Raw genomic sequence first — 18,763 nt, forward strand, 5'->3', positions numbered from 1 at the left:
ATAAAATCTGTAGTCCACACCTTCATGTCAAGTCTATTGTTCACATCTTTTCAACAAAAACAATCATCTACACGAAAAAGAGTGCTTATGTTCACACCACACAAAAAAAAAATTATAGTCGTCTGAGATTATTTGGCCTGAGCTTTTTTTTTTTCTTCCCTCTTTTTTTTTTTTTTCCTCTCCTTTTCCTTTTTTTTTTTTTTTTTTTTTTTTTTTTTAGCTTTTCTCTTTTTCGTATATCCTTTCATATTCCTTGAATGAACAGATCAATTCGTCATTGTAGGTGCGGATCTACCACTCATCTTCGAACAAGCCATTATGAATGTCCACTCAATCAAAACAAACGGCCAACTGCGCATAACAGTATCGTCAATTTATGCAGGTGCGGATCTGACACTCATTCTCGAACAACCCATTATGACTGTCCTTTGAACAGAAATACTCGGCGAAGATATGAAGATTCTCAACCACAACAAGGCTCTCATCAACATCAAAGTTCTCATCAGCTACATGGAGATTCTAACCAGCGCGTCAACTTTTCTCTCATTTGCTCTCGCTGTGGTCGTAGAGGTCATTCAAGTGCACATAACAGGTCATGTCCTTTCAACAAATTAAACATCATCAACGAGCGTCTAGGCGCACAGTACAATCAAGCTGCTTCTTCTATCTCATTTGTCCAAGAATCTGTCTTTGGTTCCTATGTTTGCGACGATCAAGGTCCCAACTATGACCGGCATCTACTATCTCCATTTGAAACTATCTGTTCAACATGCGGAGCGCTAATGTGTATCGAGGAACGACTTCAATCAGCAACATCAACCCGTCTGCAATTCAGCTTATGTTGTTCAAATGGTAAAATCAACCTCCCACTTCCAACACCACCTCCAGAAGAAATGCTTTCCATGTTACTTGGTGACAGAACCACAAATGAAACGATTGCGGATTTCCACACCAACATTCGATCATATAATACTTTGTTTGCCTTTGCGTCCACCGTGGCAAATGTAGATCAAAGTCTTCTTTGGCAAGGTAGCAACAGACCAACAACATTCAGAATTAACGGAACCATTTACCACTGTATTGGTGCTTTACGATCAAACAACTATCAACAATCCAATTTTTCTCAGGCAAGTATATAAATTTAATATTTTTAAATCAAATCATCATCCACTAACCTCTTTTTTTTTTTTTTTTTTTTTTTTTTTTTTTTTCTCTACGATAGATTTACTTCCATGACACCTTTGAACAATTGCAACGACGAACGAATTTGATCTCTCATTTGAAGCCTGAAACCGTCCAACTTCTTCAAAAAATCGTCCATGACAACAACCATTACGCCATTAAATTCATGACAGCAGTAGATCAAGATCGTGACGAACCGATTGGGAATCTTCAAGTGGTTATCAGCGGAGCAAAAGAGCTTGGAAGGCGACAATTCCCTGTACGACCAGCATTTGCAATGACCATCCACAAGAGTCAAGGACAATCACTGGACTATGTAGGTGTGTATCTGAAAGATCAAGTGTTTGCCCATGGACAACTGTATGTAGCTCTCTCACGATCAAGAGATCCGTCAAATCTTCGAGTGGCAACCCCACAACCACTTCGCAATTCTCAACCACAAACTGCCAATATTGTATACCGCGACGTCCTTCTATAGTTTTTTTTTTTATAATATATATATTCAATATTCAATAAAACAATAAATTATTTTCTCCTCCTCTTGACGATGTTAGTGATGATGATTGATGATTAATGAAAACATCCTCTAAAAAGATAATCTGTAGTCCACATCTTTGCATCAAATCAATAGTTCACACCTTCCTAAAAACAAAAAAAAAATCCACACCTTTCCATCAGACCAATAATCAACATCTTCCAATCAAATGTATAATCCACATCTTTTCGTCAAATCAGTAATCCATACTTTTTCAAGAAAAAAAAAATATATAATCCACACCTTCCAATCAATTCAATAATCCACACTTTCCAAACAAATCTATAGTCCACACCTTCCAAAGAAAATCTAGAGTCCACACCAATCTTTGATTTCGAAAAGCTCCAGCGGAGCGCCAGAGCGTTTATTAATAATAAAAGACAGAAAAGAAAAGTAACATAGGCTTTTCATATTTTTAGCAGCTTTGGGTGTTGTCCATTCTTTTTTAGGTATCAATTGATTGATGATTCATGATCGATGATTCATGATTGATAATATGTGATAACGGATGATTGTATATTGGATGATTACAGGATGGATGATGGATGACTGTATGATGGATGATATGTGATAATGAATGATTGTATGTTGGATGATTGTATGATTGTATGATGGATGATGAAACATTGTCGTCAATCGCTGTACAAATTACTGATAAAATACAAAATACTTCATTCTGGTTACCTTCTGACAGAACAACATTTTCTTTTTCTTTTCCTTTTTTCTTTGAAAAATGTCAAAACACTCTTTTATCAGCCAACATGATAAATCAATATAATAATAATGATGATCACCTATGGAAATTAAAAAATGGCAATAATAAGTATCCTGTGCACAATCATACTATCATTTAAAATAGAACACTAGAAAAAAAAAAAAGAAATCTAGTCATTAAACTAAAACACGGCAAAAACAAGTCAGTACCATGTATCACTTAGTACATAAATATTGTAATAATAGAATTTAATGTAGAACATCTATGTAATTAACTTTATTATTAAGAGAGAAATGTTGCTAACACTAAAAAAAAGAAAAAAAACGATGAAGTAGATACTAAAAATAATAAAGTAGATACTAAAAAAGACAAATGATAAATTAAATACAATAGAAAGAGAGAAATGTTGTTAATACTAAAAAAAAAAATGATGATGAATTAGATACGATATAAAGATAGAAATGTTGCTAATATTTAAAAAAAATGATAAAACTCGCTTACATCTTGTCTCATCATTTTATCAACTAAAATTAGCTCATAATTGCAAGGGTGATTCATTTTCTTATAAAGGGATCCCTTTGATTTAACTTTTTTTTTTTTATTTCTTTACATTATATTCATCTTTTTGGCCTACCTGCTTACTTTTTGATCTGCCTTCTTTTTTTTGCCTATCTTTTTCCTTACAAGCATCCTTTAATAACTCAACCACCTCTGTCTGTCTCTCAATTGATCTACTTCTTTTTTGTTTTTGGGCTTGACCGTGGTCGCTAATGCGCATTTGCGTGGTTACGGTCAGCCTTTTTTTTTTTTTATTCAATACAAATTCCGGGATGGTTATCGCCATCCTACTTTCGCTACGGCGATCTCGTTACACTTAAATGGTAAGCTAGTGAAATATTTTTATCTGGATAAGTATTACTCATTTTTTATTTTTATTTTTTTTATATATATGTTAACTTGGTGAACTCAATTGGTGGATTTCCTTTCTTTTTTTTTTTTGATTTGCTTTTTTTTTCATGATATCTATTTTCTTATATTCTCTATTTGATTATGCGACAATTATATTTTTTTTCTTCTGTCATTTATTTTCTATCCTTACGATATTTTATTTCCTATTTTTGCGCCATCTTATTCTTTGAATTCCGTCATTTATTATTGAATAAAGTGTATAACTTATATATAACAAAAGTTGTTGTTACTGATATTTCCATATTTCTTATGATTCTTGCGCCACCCTGATTTCATGTGGTTTATTGTTTGGTTTTACCTTATGATTATAAATCCCATGCAAAGCCATCCTGATCAAACTTATTATTATCCGCTTCCATGTAGGGAATTGAGTTTCACAGAAATCGGATAGATTATTCAACCAGATCCGAGTGTACATGCGTCGTTAACAGTATCTTAGCATCTTGGTAAAAAAAAAAAAAAATCTAGCGATTTGGTGTTCTCATCCTTTTCAGTAAATGAAGGATACAATATATATTTGAAAAAAGGAAGGTTTAGATTGTGAAATTGATACAGAGAATTATGATTAAATATAAACTTTGTTATTAGAATATTGAACGCATTGCTCTTTATCGCAACTTTCGCATAAGTGAATCTAAATCAAGTACCTGGAGTATTGGCATTATTCAGTCACCGACTCGTTAGCATTGATTCATCACTTTTCATGCATGGTACGACCCTGGCTCCATAATGAAAAATAAGGTATTGAACTCAAATAAATTTTAACGCTCAGGGCATTGCCAGTACAATAAGTTCGCTTTAACCTTTTTTTTTTTTTTTTTTTTTTTTTTTTTTTTTTTTTTTTTTTTTTTTTTGCTCATAACGTGATTTAAAAACAATCACGGAATTATGGTGAATCTCTTCTCGGTCACGGCAAAATTGCGGAAAGTGAAATTGACCGCATATAAAACGCCAATGGCTTCATGCTCGCTTCTTTCTTCCTTCCTTTTTTTTTTTATTATCATAAACACTTTTTATACAATGTTACAACTTTTCCAATCTCTAGATTTGGACAACAAATTACAAATTTTGTTGACCTGGTACAATCAATATTTGTCACAATATACCAATACAAGAGGCAAACGTATTACTATTGGTGTCGCCGCAGTTGGTCTTCTCCTTTGGCACAAGATCTATCAAATCACTACTCCTCCCAAGAATCTACGACACATTCCTCACATTAGTTTCCTCGACTTTGTCAGGTCGTTTGTAATCAATAAACTTTCTATCAGCGACAACTTTCAACAACTACATTTATCATTAGTACGCGATAACAACGGGATCTATGCACATTTCGATAGATTTGGTTGGGTGGTATCCGTTGCTAATCCTGAAGCTGTGAAGCAAATACTTATGAAGTCAGGTACATGTGAAAAATATAAGATACCTTTAATTTACATTCTAACCTTTTTTTTTTTTTTTTTTTTTTTTTTTGATCCTTCGACTTTACTACAGACATGTTTCCAAAGATTGAAAAAAAGTTTAATGGCAGCTTTATAACTCGATTTTTCGGTCATTCCAACATTTTACAAGTAAATGGTCAAGAATGGAAGAAGCATCGAAAGGTAATAATAAAATGGATGGATGTTATCATTAGTTGAACATCATGTGTGAAAAAGTTACTTATTAGATTTCAAATCACATATTTTTAATTTTATATTTTAGCTTGCGAACCCTGCTTTCCATAGATCAATGCCTGTGAAATTTTTTGGTGAAAAGTCACAAGAACTCTTTAACTATTTGAACAAGGAAAATCCTGGTGATAGCTTTATAGTGGATGTTGGGAATATCATGGAACGCGTGACATTGGATGTGATCGGAATGGCAGGTTTCGGCTTCAACTTCAACTCTGTCCTGGACAAGAATAGTGAATGGAAGCAAATTTATGATGATGTTTCTCTCGGTGTTCGTGACCCTCTGTATCTTCTTTTCCCTTTTTTGGAACAAAAATTGTTATGGTTTTTCCCCAAACGTCAACAAGTTCACAAGACATTGGACAAGTTTTTGGGTATGCTCAATGGAATCGTGGAACATAAACGACGAGTTCTTCGTGAAAATGTCGACAATGGCGTGGAAGAAGCTGAAAAGGATCTATTAACTCTGATGATTGAAAGTGAACTTCGTGGTGAAGGTGTTTTGACCAATGATGAACTTATGGGTGATTTGGCCATTTTCTTTGCTGGTAAGTAGAAGGAATAGTTAGATGATCAAATGTATTAAATATACCACCATTTTGTACTTACCATCTTTATTATTTTAACTAATCATATTAGCTGGTCATGATACTACTTCATTTGCATTATCAGCTGCTGTTTACTACATGGCAAAACATCCCGATATCCAAGAAAAAGCTCGTCAAGAAGTCAATAACGTTCTTTGTCCTGATGGTGAACCCAAAGAAGATATTTTGATAACTGCCGAACAAACCAAAGAACTAGTGTATCTGAACCAAGTTATCAAGGAAACGTTACGCATTGCTGGCTCTGTTGTTAGGCTTGTACATCCTAGAGTTGTAACTGAAGACATCGTTTTATCCGGAGTACCGATCCCCAAAAATTCCCTTGTTAACGTTAGCATATATGATTTACATCATAATCCTTCTGTCTGGGACAACCCTGAGGCCTTTGATCCTGAACGTTTTGCTCCTGGTGGTGAATCTGATCGAAAATCTGGCAATGGATTCTCATGGTAAAAAAAAAAAAAAAAAAGTGAATGGTGATGACAAATACTAATCTCTTCCATACTATTTCCCATTTCTATTTCGTTGTAGGACACCTTTCTCAAAGTAAGTATCAAAGCAAATACACCTCTGTTACGAAAGGCAGTCTCTTGTTCATCAATATTTTTTTTTGTTTTGTTTTGGTTTTGAACAATTTTAGTGGATCAAGAGTTTGTATTGGTCAAAACTTCAGTCTGATGGAACAACGTGTAATCTTGGCTGGTTTACGTACGCTTATCATTTTCGATTATTTCCTGTGGATTAAGACCTGATCTTTATTTCTTTTTTTTTTTTTTTTTTTTTTTGGAATATAGTGAGACGATATACTTGGAAGCTCCCAAACAATTCACCACATACTGACAAGCTCATCACTGGCAATAATATCATCATGACCATCAAGAATCTCAATATTGAATTCCACAAGCGATTCTGATGATCAATAGATTCTCTCACCAAATACAAGTACAGAACATTCTATTATTAGACAGTTAGTTAGTCTTCAATTTTTAGTTATATATTTTTATCCTTTCTTTCGTTACAGCCTTTACTATCTCTTTTTTAAATATAAATAAAAAGATAAATAGTTGTTTATCATGATTAGCATTGACACTTTCTATTTTTATTTTTTTTATTTTTATTTTGAACCACTCCATATATATATTCTCTTATTTGGATCAGGGTTAATGTAAAGATTGTTGATGACAATACCTGGTACATTTTTTGATAATTTGGAAGCTTAAAAAGAGTTGTTTTGTGACATTTTATTTATACTTTTTTATTAAATACACTGATCTCGATCCGACCAAGCAACGTGTACCTTTCATTTAATTGATGCAGCAGGGCAGTATATATTGCACAAAGACCAGGGACAATCAAGGCCAAAGCATACAGGTTCAGTGAAGAAGCAAAAAGTGGGCTTAGTTGAGCATACTTTTTGGGTTTAGTATTGACAATCAGCAAGATCCGAGTATTATTAGAATTGAGTCAAAATGCTATGATCATGAGGTTTCCATTTTCAGTCTTTCGGATATCGGTAAAACCAAATATTGTAAAAGAACCTTAATTATAGTGGAGAGTTGGCGGCAAATGAACTTTCCAGATATATATAAATGAGGGGCAATTTTTTATTTTTTTTTTTTTTCGTATCTTTTACTCCAATTCTTTACTTTTCCGCCATGTCTCGACTTGTTCAAACACTTGGCTTGGACAAAAACCTACAAAGCGTGTTGACTTGGTATACTACTTACATGTCAAAGTACACTAACACAAGAGGCAAACGTATCACTATTGCTGTCGCCATTGCTCTCCTTCTCCTTTGTCAAAAGGTTTACCGTAGGACAACTCCTCCCAAGAATCTACGACATATTCCTCATATCAAGTTCATCGATTCTATCATGTCCTTTATGATCAACAAACTTCCTACCAGTGACAACTTCAAACGATTGAATGCACCTATGATCCGTAACAACAATGGTGTTTATGTTCGATGGGATAGAAATGGTTGGGTGGTCTCCGTTGCTAATCCTGAAGCTGTGAAGCAGTTATTTATGAAGTCAGGTAAAATACAAAAAAAAAAAAAAAAAAAAAAGAATGTTGTTACCATGTTTTATATTTATATTCCTAATTTTTTTGTATTATTTCATAGATATTTTCCCTAAAATCGATATGAATGGTTTTGATGGTACTCTCTTCAATCGGTTCGTTGGAACCTCCAATATTTTATTAGTCAATGGTCAAGATTGGAAAAAACATCGAAAGGTATAATGAATGATATAGAGTTGCTCATTGGTTTTTATTAGATAACCGTATATTGATTACTTTTGATTTTTCTTCTTGGTGTTTTGTTACGCATTAGCTTGCCAATCCAGCTTTCCATAGATCTATGCCTGTGAAACTTTTTGGTGAAGCCGCTCATAATCTTTTTACCTATTTGAACAAGGAATATCCCAGTGATAGCTTCTCAGTGGATTTTGGATATCTTATGGAATGCCTAACATTGGATATCATTGGTTTAGCAGGATTTGGTTTTAGTTTCAATGCCGTTACCGACAAGGACAGCGAATGGAAAAAAGTATATGATGAAAACACTCGCAATCTTCGTGATCCTATGTATGCACTTTTTCCTATCCTGGAACAAAAATTTTTATGGCTTTTCCCCAAACGTCAACAAGCTCACAAGACACTGGACAAGTTTTTGGGTATGCTCAGTGGAATCGTGGAACATAAACGACGAGTTCTTCGTGAAAATGTCGACAATGGCGTGGAAGAAGCTGAAAAGGATTTATTAACTCTGATGCTTGAAAGTGAACTTCGTGGTGAAGGTGTTCTGACCAATGATGAACTTATGGGTGATTTGGGTATTTTCTTTGTTGGTAAGGAAAAGGAATAATTAGATGGATGAAGATCAAGGGCATTAAACCTATCTCAATTTTATACTTTTATTTATTAATCATATTAGCTGGTCACGATACTACTGCTTTTGCATTAACAGCTGCTGTTTACTACTTGGCCAAACATCCTGATATCCAAGAAAAGGCTCGTCAAGAAGTCAATAACGTTCTTTGTCCTGATGGTGAACCCAAAGAGGATATTTTGGTGACCGCCGAACAAACCAAGGAATTTGTGTATCTGAACCAAATTATCAAGGAAGTCTTGCGTTTAAATGGATCTGTTGTTACTCTTGTTACTCCTAGACGAGCAACGGAAGATGTTATTATCTCTGGTGTGATGATACCCAAGAATACGCTGGTCAACGTCAATATATATGATTTACATCACAATCCTGATGTGTGGACTAATCCGGAAATGTTCAATCCTGATCGTTTTGCTCCTGGTGCTGAAGCAGATCAAAAGATTGGTGCTGGACTATCATGGTAAGCAAAAGAAAAAATAAAATAATAGGAAGAAAAAAAATGGCACATCGATGATGAAGTTGATTACTAACACAATTGTTCTGTATTATTTTTCATAGGGTTCCTTTCGCAAAGTAAATACTAAAAAAATATTTATAAAACAATAAGCTTTTATTGACTTGAACTTCTTTTTTTCATTCTTTGAACGACATTAGTGGATCAAGAGTTTGCATTGGTCAAAACTTCAGTCTTATGGAACAACGTGTGATTTTGGCTGGTTTACGTAAGTCCATGGATTGGAAGAGTTCTTGGAATCAATGATTATACTGAATGAGGTACTAATCTTTATTTCTTTCTTTTTTTTTTTTTTTTTTTTTTTTGTATCTAGTGAGAAGGTACACCTGGAACCTCCCAAGCAACTCACCTCATGCTGACAAAATCATCACTGGCAACAGTCTTATCATGAGCGCAAAGAAACTCAATATCGAATTCCACAAGCGGTTTTGAAGATAGAATATTCTCTTTTTACAATTACTCTCAAATACATTTAGTCCTCTATCGTTATGTAGTTAGTTGGTGTCATTATAGTTGTATATTTTATTCCCATTTTATCTAGAATAGTGTACTTTTTTATTCTGTTATAAAATAATAATAATAATAAAAAAAAAGATAGATTGTTGATCGTCAAATATAGTTGGTTTTGACTCTTCTATTTTTGAACTAATGATACTAGGAAAGCAAGAAAAACCTGTTGTACCCGTTTTATTACAAATGATCGTTACTATTTCTGATTTTTTGTATCAAGCTCGTCTTTTGTTCCAAACTATCACGTGTGATCCAAGACAAAATGCACGTTACACGGGATCATGGATCTGTTAAAGTGGAGCGGTTCAATGATTCAGCCTAAAAAGAAAAATAGATGTCCCCTTTACAATCAATTGTACATTTGTATTGCTTTATTTACATGTACTACCATTATTATCAACGCCGTTTTGTTGGATTCTAACCAAAATAGTACGTGATCATAAGAGCATTCAAGCCAAGTGAGATGGGAGTGTCGGCGAATGAATTCATCCAAGGTTATAAAAAGTAGCAATTTGAGGAACACTTTTTCTTTTTTCTTTTCCTTTTCTCTTGAATCACATTATTATTTTGTCATGTCCTCATTTGTCCAGGCACTTGGCTTAGACAAAAATTTACATAGTATGCTGGGTTTTTCCAACCAATATTTGTCGAAATATACCAACACAAGGAGCAAACGCATTACTATCGTTGTTGCCATTGCTCTCTTCCTCGTTTGCCGAAAGCTCTACCATATGACCACTCCTCCCAAGAATCTTCGACATATTCCTCATATCAAGGCCTTAGACTCTATCAAGTCTCTTGTAATCAACAAGCTCTCCACTAGCGACAATTTCAAGCAGTTCAACTCGTCCTTAATCCGTGATCACAATGGTATTTATATTCGATGGGATAGGTTCGGTTGGGTGGTATCCGTTGCCAATCCTGAAGCAGCGAAACAAGTTTTTATGAAGTCAGGTAAAATAATAAAAGCAAACAAACAAGCAAACTGATATTGTTATTATGTTCTTTCTATTTATGTCCTTAATTTTTTTTTTTTTTGTCATCTTATAGATATTTTCCCTAAAGTGGATGTAACAAGAATTAGGGGCACTCTCAATAGTCGATTTGTTGGAGCCTCCAATATTTTACTAGTCAATGGTCAAGAGTGGAAGAAGCATCGAAAGGTATAAATATTACCATATATTTTCTCATTGATATTTGTTTCACCATAAAAAGGCTCTTACTTATCTCTTTTTATTGTTACACATTAGCTTGCCAACCCTGCTTTCCATAGATCTATGCCTGTGAAACTTTTTGGTGAAGCCGCTCATAATCTTTTTACTTATTTGAACAAGGAATATCCCAGTGATAGCTTCTCAGTGGATTTTGGATATCTTATGGAATGCCTAACATTGGATATCATTGGTTTAGCAGGATTTGACTTTAGCTTCAATGCCGTTACCGACAAGAATAGTGAATGGAAAAAAGTATATGATGATGTTACTCGCAATCTTCGTGATCCTCTATACACACTTTTCCCTTTTTTGGATCAAAAGTTATTATGGTTTCTCCCGAAGCGTCAACAAGCTCACAAGACATTGGATAAGTTTTTGGGTATGCTCAATGGAATCGTGGAACACAAGCGACAAGTACTCAAGAATAATATTGACAATAACGTGGAAGAAGCTGAAAAGGATTTATTAACTCTGATGATTGAAAGTGAACTTCGTGGTGAAGGTGTTCTGACCAACGATGAACTTATGGGTGATTTGGGTATTTTCTTTGTTGGTAAGGAAAAGGAATAATTAGATGGATGAAGATCAAGTGCATTAAACCTGTCTCAATTTTATACTTTTATTTATTAATCATATTAGCTGGTCATGATACTACTGCTTTTGCATTAACAGCTGCTGTTTATTACTTGGCCAAACATCCTGATATCCAAGAAAAGGCTCGTCAAGAAGTCAATAACGTTCTTTGCCCTGATGGTGAACCCAAAGAGGATATTTTGGTGACCGCCGAACAAACCAAGGAATTTGTGTATCTGAACCAAATTATCAAGGAAGTCTTGCGTCTAAATGGATCTGTTGTTACTCTTGTTACTCCTAGACGAGCAACGGAAGATGTTATTATCTCTGGTGTGATGATACCCAAGAATACGCTGGTCAACGTCAATATATACGATTTACATCACAATCCTGATGTGTGGACTAATCCGGAAATGTTCAATCCTGATCGTTTTGCTCCTGGTGCTGAAGCAGATCAAAAGATTGGTGCTGGATTATCATGGTAAGCAAAAAAAAAAAAAAAAAAATGGCACATCGATGATGAAGTTCATTACTAACACAATTGTTCTGTATTATCAACGTTTATTGTTTTTGATAGGGTTCCTTTCGCAAAGTAAGTACCCAAAATAAATAAATAAACAAATAAATAAATGAATAAATAGATAAAAACAATAGCCGTTTACTGACGTGATCGTTTTTTTTTTTTTTTTTTTTGAACGATATTAGTGGATCAAGAGTTTGCATTGGTCAAAACTTCAGTCTTATGGAACAACGTGTGATTCTGGCTGGTTTACGTAAGTCCATGGATTGGAAGAGTTCTTGGAATCAATGATTATACTGAATGAGGTACTAATCCTTATTTTTTTTTCTTTCTATCTAGTAAGAAGGTACACCTGGAATCTCCCAAGCAACTCACCTCATGCTGACAAAATCATCACTGGCAACAGTCATATCATGAGCGCAAAGAAACTCAATATCGAATTCCATAAACGATTCTGAAGATTGGATATCTCTTCTTTGCACTCAGTACTCATATATCCATTTATACATACACATATGACCACCCCGTATATCATCTAGTTTTTTATATCTGTACAATTTCAGTCGTATATTTTATTACCTTTATTTGTTCATTTATTCTTTTTTTTTTTATATGCCAAATAAACGCTTTTCGAAGTCTTCTAACGCTTTTCGAAGTCTTCTGTTTGGATGGATGTTATTTTTGTTGAAGAGATGTGCACTATAGACTTTTTGAGAAGATACTATACCGTCTACATCTTTTTTTTTTTTTTTTTTTTTTTTTCGTTGGATGAAGTGGCACTTTTTCATCCATCAACACGGACATTATCAATCAAAAAGTATGATCTTTATTATATATGTAACAACTAAACTAGACATGATATATCAATATAAAAAAAAAACCACTAATATCTTCTTTTGAATACAATCTTGAGGTCTTTGGGAGACAAGATACCAACAGTTCCAGTAATCACGTTTTCCTTGTGAATCGAGTCTTCAGGCAACCACCATTCATATTTTCTCACTAAAGTGGAAGAAAAAAAGGAAGATGAGTGATCAAGTTGATTATGATGAGGTTAATCTATCTAGCTATGACTTTCTTACATAAATTAGGAAGCATGACTTTTTGTTCATTGATACTAAAGTTCATTCCAATGCACATGCGTTGACCAGAGTAGAAAGGAATCCAAGCCATACCACCACGTACATGTTGTTCAGCTTCTCCACCAGGTGCAAACCGATCAGCATCGAAACGTTCAGGATCCTTCCAAACATGAGGATTATGATGGGTATCGTAAATGTTGACCACCACAGGTGTTCCTTTGGGTAAAAAATGTCCACCTAATTCTGTATCTTCAGCCACCCTACGAGGCAAACCACCAGTTGCTGGTCCATGAAGACGTAAATTTTCTTTCATGATTTGACTGATAAAGTCGAATTTCTTGATATCATCCAAAGTCGGGTAAACGTCTTCAGGGGCATCACCAAGTACAGCAATGGCTTCGTCTCTTGCACGTTGTTGTAAAGCAGGATCACGAGCCAAAGCATGGATGGCGAAAGATAATGCATTTGCTGTTGTGTCATGTCCAGCTATATACAAAAAAAAATAGGAGTTACTATCATCATCAAAAAAAAAAAAAAAATTATATAGATCACTCTTACCTAAGAAAAACACATTCAGATCACTTTTAAGTTCTTCGTCTGTGAGAATGCCTTCACCAGAAAGTTCGCTTTCCAACATCAAAGTCAACAAGTCCTTTTCAGCATCATCATCCAATCCTTGTCCATTATTCTGTTGATATTGTCGTTTCAAGGTGAGTCGTTTCTTTGTGATGATTCCTTCCAACATTTTATGATATTTCTGCATTTGTTTATGTTGTTCTCGTCGACCAGGAAATAACCATAAAAAGTTCTTTTCAAGCCAAGGGAAGAGGAAGAAAACAGGTTGACTGAGACCATACTTTATCTGGGCATAGTTGTCGACCCATTCACTGTTTCGATCAAGTATAGAATTGAAGTCAAAACTAGGAAAGTAAGACAAAATAGTGATAAAAAGGTTAGAATGTTTTTTTTTTTTTTTTTTTTTTTTTTTTTTTTTTTTAATCTACGTACTCAAAGCCAGCTAAACCGATCGCATCCAAAGTGAAACGTTCCATCATATCAGTGATAAGAATAGGCTGTTCAATTTTTTCATCGATCACCTTAAACACTTTGTGAGATAGTTGAGCGAACAACTTGACAGGCATTGAACGATGGAAAGCAGGATTGGCCAACTATTGAAAAAAAAATTAGTACATGAATATGTCTAAAGTATCATAGAATATCATTTACCTTTCTATGCTTCATCCATTCGGTTTTGCTGTTCGCAAAAAGAATATTTCCATCACCAAGAAAATCATGGAAAAGTGTACCAGATTGATGTGTGAAACTTGCTTTCGGGTATAGATCTACAAAAAAAAAAAAAAAAAAAGTGAACGCATTAATACTACAATATACATGAAATAAATTGAAATCATACCTGTTTTCAAGAAGAAAGTTTTTGCAGCTTCTGGATTAGCAATGTTGACAGTCCAGCCTAATCGGTCCCTCTTCAAATACATTTCACCAGTTTTGGGATCCAACAATGGCACAGTGAGTTCTCGAGAGATTTGACCCAATGGCTTCTTTTGAACCATGCGCAAAAGGTAACTGAGAAAGTTGACATGACGGATATGACGTAGATTTTTTGGTGGTTTGGCTATTTTGTCGTAAGCAGAATAGAGAATCACCAAGGAAACAGCAGTACCAATAGAGAGGATAGTGTTTCTTGACTTTGATTCAAGTATTCGAGACTGTATTTTTGTAATGATTATATTTAAATGATCCATTGTTAATTCCATAATAAAAAAAAAAAGGAATAAGAAAAAGGAATGCACAAAGAAAAAAAAAATGATTTTTTTTCAGGCTTTTTATGCAAAGTGGATGATTTTTTTATCCAATCAAAATACAAGGATTTAACGGAATTTGCTTTTTCCGCTGATCTTGAATATCTTTTGCAACATCATCTCTCCTTTCTGACTCAAACAATCAAGTTCTCATGAAAAACAAATGAAGGAACATCCTTTTTTTTTTAAGAAAAAAAAATAAAAAGGGTAAGCCTACTTCGTCGGTTAAATTGATTGGCCAAGACGGTTTTTCTTTTCTCCTTTAACCGACAACCAATAGATCAATCACGATCATCATCATTACCATTGCCACTACCAAACAATATGACCATTGCCATTACCATCATTATTAATATCATTACTTTTATCATCATAAGAAACGCTGTTGAAATAAATTTTTTTTTAAAAAAAAACATCATGATCATAAGAGGATGATTTTTACGATGATTATCCTTTCTTTTTCCTTCTTTCACTTGGAAATCATCAATTTTCCCGTTTTACCCCGTGATGGGAGTATATATATATATTTTCTTTGTTGACGTTTATTTCCTTACTTGTTTAGACTTTATTGCTTTGATGAAATTTTAGCAATTTCATTATCTGGATGACTATTCGTCACTTGTTTTATTCATGATAAGAACCAGAATTGAAAAATCATAAAAGATTGATCCAGTAACGCTTGTGGCATTCGTTCCACACACGGTTGTACCTCCGATTTCATATTATTAGTAGGATAGACGATCTAAATCGTTGAGCCAAGAAAGTGGGGAACTTAAATTCAAATAAACTGTAATATCACAAACATATAAATAATTTTTATTTTCACACGGATCTCTTGTTCAATAATAAAAAAAATAACAAAATAAAAAAAAAATAGAAGGAATGGTGTGTTTTATTTCATTGGATAATACAAATGGGTAAAAAGTAATAATTATAACAATACTATATTGGATGGATGTAAATAACAGCAAACGAGACCATAGAATCATTTAAAATCGTTTGTGGAATTCGATATCGAGTTTCTTCGCACTCATAATAAAGGAGTTGCCAGTGATGAGCTCTTCTTTGTGTAGTGAGCCATTTGGAAGGTTCCAGTGATATCGTCTCACTATATTCAAAAATAAAACAAGTGTTAGAATTGAAAATAATAATAATAATAAAAAATAGGAAAGTATATCATCTTTTATACTTACACAAACCAGAGAGAATCACACGTTGTTCCATAAGACTAAAGTTTTGACCGATGCAAACTCTTGATCCACTGTAATAAAAAAAAAAAAAATACAAATGAATGAATATTATTATCTTGTAGAGATTTTTTTCCTCTTTCTTTCCTGTCTTTACTTACTTTGCGAATGGAACCCTAGCAATTAAGTAGTTATTAATGACAAAAAAAAAAAAAAGAAAGAAAAGAAAAAGAAATGGAGAATATTAGTAATGAATCATCATCCATCATTATATCCTTGTGTTACTCACCATGCTAATCCAGTACCAACCTTTTGATCTGCTTCAGCACCCGGAGAAAAGCGGTCAGGATCGAAAGTTTCTGGGTTTGTCCACACATCGGGATTGTGATGCAAATCATATATATTGACACTGACCAGGGTGTTCTTAGGAATCAGAGTACCAGATAACATGACATCTTCCGTTGTACGTCTAGGAACAGCAAGCATGACAACAGATCCAGCAATACGTAAAGTTTCTTTGATAACTTGATTCAAATAGATAAATTGTTTGGTTTGTTCGGCAGTCACTAATATATCTTCCTTGGGTTCACCATCAGGACAGAGAACATTGTTGATTTCTTGACGAGCCTTTTCTTGGATATCAGGATATTTAGCCAAATAATAAATAACAGCTGATAATGCAAACGAAGTAGTATCATGGCCAGCTATATCAAAATAATAAAAATGGTAAATACATACATACATATATATATATATATATATATATATTACTTTTCACTTACCAACAAAGAAAACACCAAGATCAGCCATAAGTTCTTCATTGGTCAAAACACCTTCACCACGAAGTTCACTTTCAATCATCAGAGTTAATAAATCCTTTTCAGCTTCTTCCACGTTATTGTCAATATTATTCTTGAGTACTTGTCGCTTATGTTCCACGATTCCATTGAGCATACCCAAAAACTTGTCCAATGTCTTGTGAGCTTGTTGACGCTTTGGGAAAAGCCATAAAAACTTTTGTTCCAAAAAAGGGAAAAGCGCATACATAGGATCCATAACATTGCGATTAACATCATCATAAATTTGCTTCCATTCACTATTCTTATCCAGGAGAGAGCTGAAATTGAAGCCAAATCCAGCCATTCCGATCACATCCAATGTCACGCGTTCCATGATATTCCCAACATCCACTATAAAGCTATCACCAGGATTTTCCTTGTTCAAATAGTTAAAGAGTTCTTGCGACTTTTCACCAAAAAATTTCACAGGCATTGATCTATGGAAAGCAGGATTCGCAAGCTAAAATATAAAATTAAAAAGATATGATTTGAAATCTGATAAGTAACTTTTTTACACATGATGTTCAACTAATGATAGCATTCATCCATTTTATTATTACCTTTCGATGCTTCTTCCATTCTTGACCATTTACTTGTAAAATGTTCGAGCTGCTGATGAATCGACTACCTAGACTACCAGGGAAATTGTCTACATCCAATTTTGGGAAGATATCTAGAGTGAAAAAAAAAAGGTAAAAGAATAAGATAAAATATAATAACTTTTTTTTTTTTTGATGTACCTGACTTCATAAACACCTGCTTTACAGCTTCAGGATTGGCGACAGTAACCATCCAGCCTTCTCTATCCCAACTAACGTAAATTCCATTACTGTCGCGTACTATTGATGAATTTATTTGTTTAAAATTGTCGCTGGTAGAAAGCTTGTTGATAGCAAACGATTTGACAGTGTCAATAAACTTGATATGAGGGATGTGTCGTAGATTCTTGGGAGGGACAGTGATATGGTACACTTTACGACAAAGGAGAAGGATAGCAATGCTGAAACCAATAGTAATACGTTTGACTCTTGTATCAGTATACTTTGACAAGTATTTATTATACCAAACCAACAGTGTTTGTAAGTTCTTGCCCAAATCCAATGATTGAAGAAGTTGTGACATTATATATAGTGAAAGGAGTATGGTAAGAAAGAAAGAAAAAAAAAAAAAGAAAGGAGCAGGAAACCTTTGGCGTTTTATAGCCAGGAAAAAAAAATACGATTCACTCACCGACCAGATCCCATTGGTTGGCAGGAGTGGTAAGGCATTAAAGTGATGCTGTGAAAAATGGTACCGGAGGGGATATGATTCAACTATTATTAAAAAAGTATATGAATTCCTAAGCTGAGCTACTTGTTTTGATAAATCAACGGCGCTATTACCGATGGCGATCTTACCGGTGTGAGGTAGTGCAATTATTTATTTGAAAAGTTTTAGATCTATTGTATCACTACCTTCCCCTCCCAAAGAAAAAAAAAAGGAAGTCTTATTATAAACAAAGAAAAGGAAAACAACATCATTATGTTCTTTGTAAAAGAATAAACTGAGAAAAATGAAAAACATTAATGTTCTAAGGTTTAATAGCTTGTATCAATATTAATTTAGAGAAAGTGATTGTTCACAAATGTAAACTATTGATAATAAGTAGTTATCAATAATGATTAGTATGAATAACTATCATCATCAGCTAAAAGCATCAATCAATCATTATTCTGTCATCAATATCAATCAATCAACCATTATCAGCTGTACATCAATGTAATAATAATTATCGTTATCATTAACATAGACTTCTTTAGAAGTATCATCGAGGTCATCTGTTGTTTCGGCGATGTTGTCCGCATTCTGTCACGTTGTTGATGAAGTGAAAAGTCAGCTATATTATTTGCCTTGGCAATTGTATAGTATTTGATTGAATAAAGTGTAAAAAGT

The 18,763-nt window shown here is 33.9% G+C and overlaps 7 protein-coding genes across 7 annotated transcripts; 5 read left to right on the forward strand and 2 right to left on the reverse strand.

Moving 5' to 3' along the window:
* Window positions 1-208: 208 nt before the first annotated feature.
* Window positions 209-1,532, forward strand: BX664DRAFT_328893 (uncharacterized protein; the record flags this gene model as incomplete). The annotated part of the gene is made up of 2 exons (XM_051544677.1): window positions 209-1,127; window positions 1,223-1,532. Coding segments are annotated over exons 1-2 (971 nt in total), but the record flags the coding sequence as incomplete, so codon positions are not given.
* Window positions 1,533-3,420: 1,888 nt separating this feature from the next.
* BX664DRAFT_100406 (uncharacterized protein) lies at window positions 3,421-3,755 on the forward strand. Its single transcript, XM_051539662.1, has one exon. It carries the CDS (start codon window positions 3,483-3,485, stop codon window positions 3,669-3,671), a length of 189 nt encoding a protein of 62 aa, XP_051401537.1. The 5' UTR covers window positions 3,421-3,482; the 3' UTR covers window positions 3,672-3,755.
* A 666-nt stretch (window positions 3,756-4,421) lies between these two features.
* BX664DRAFT_313178 (cytochrome P-450 cyp509A1) lies at window positions 4,422-6,592 on the forward strand (the record flags this gene model as incomplete). The annotated part of the gene is made up of 7 exons (XM_051542621.1): window positions 4,422-4,803; window positions 4,896-5,005; window positions 5,106-5,622; window positions 5,714-6,128; window positions 6,211-6,225; window positions 6,320-6,387; window positions 6,474-6,592. The coding sequence occupies 7 exons, from the start codon at window positions 4,422-4,424 to the stop codon at window positions 6,590-6,592; spliced, it is 1,626 nt and encodes a 541-aa protein (XP_051401538.1).
* Window positions 6,593-7,613: 1,021 nt separating this feature from the next.
* Window positions 7,614-9,645, forward strand: BX664DRAFT_328904 (cytochrome P-450 cyp509A1; the record flags this gene model as incomplete). The annotated part of the gene is made up of 6 exons (XM_051544678.1): window positions 7,614-7,716; window positions 7,805-7,917; window positions 8,015-8,531; window positions 8,618-9,032; window positions 9,227-9,294; window positions 9,400-9,645. The coding sequence occupies 6 exons, from the start codon at window positions 7,614-7,616 to the stop codon at window positions 9,516-9,518; spliced, it is 1,335 nt and encodes a 444-aa protein (XP_051401539.1). The 3' UTR covers window positions 9,519-9,645.
* Window positions 9,646-10,162: 517 nt separating this feature from the next.
* Window positions 10,163-12,576, forward strand: BX664DRAFT_328906 (cytochrome P-450 cyp509A1). Its single transcript, XM_051544679.1, has 7 exons — window positions 10,163-10,550; window positions 10,647-10,759; window positions 10,847-11,363; window positions 11,450-11,864; window positions 11,961-11,975; window positions 12,089-12,156; window positions 12,243-12,576. Exons 1-7 carry the CDS (start codon window positions 10,169-10,171, stop codon window positions 12,359-12,361), a joined length of 1,629 nt encoding a protein of 542 aa, XP_051401540.1. The 5' UTR covers window positions 10,163-10,168; the 3' UTR covers window positions 12,362-12,576.
* A 130-nt stretch (window positions 12,577-12,706) lies between these two features.
* Window positions 12,707-14,782, reverse strand: BX664DRAFT_277807 (cytochrome P450). Its single transcript, XM_051541379.1, has 6 exons — window positions 14,400-14,782; window positions 14,213-14,328; window positions 13,994-14,154; window positions 13,544-13,905; window positions 12,986-13,471; window positions 12,707-12,905 (listed from the first exon to the last, which is right to left on the reverse strand). Exons 1-6 carry the CDS (start codon window positions 14,758-14,760, stop codon window positions 12,787-12,789), a joined length of 1,605 nt encoding a protein of 534 aa, XP_051401541.1. The 5' UTR covers window positions 14,761-14,782; the 3' UTR covers window positions 12,707-12,786.
* A 1,012-nt stretch (window positions 14,783-15,794) lies between these two features.
* Window positions 15,795-17,953, reverse strand: BX664DRAFT_348331 (cytochrome P-450 cyp509A1; the record flags this gene model as incomplete). Its single annotated transcript, XM_051547571.1, has 7 exons — window positions 15,795-15,913; window positions 15,999-16,066; window positions 16,154-16,168; window positions 16,282-16,696; window positions 16,775-17,291; window positions 17,392-17,504; window positions 17,572-17,953. The coding sequence occupies 7 exons, from the start codon at window positions 17,951-17,953 to the stop codon at window positions 15,795-15,797; spliced, it is 1,629 nt and encodes a 542-aa protein (XP_051401542.1).
* Window positions 17,954-18,763: the final 810 nt, after the last annotated feature.

This window comes from Halteromyces radiatus, assembly GCF_025201355.1.
Source record: "Halteromyces radiatus strain CBS 162.75 chromosome Unknown BX664scaffold_3, whole genome shotgun sequence".
Taxonomy (NCBI): Eukaryota; Fungi; Mucoromycota; class Mucoromycetes; order Mucorales; family Cunninghamellaceae; genus Halteromyces; species Halteromyces radiatus.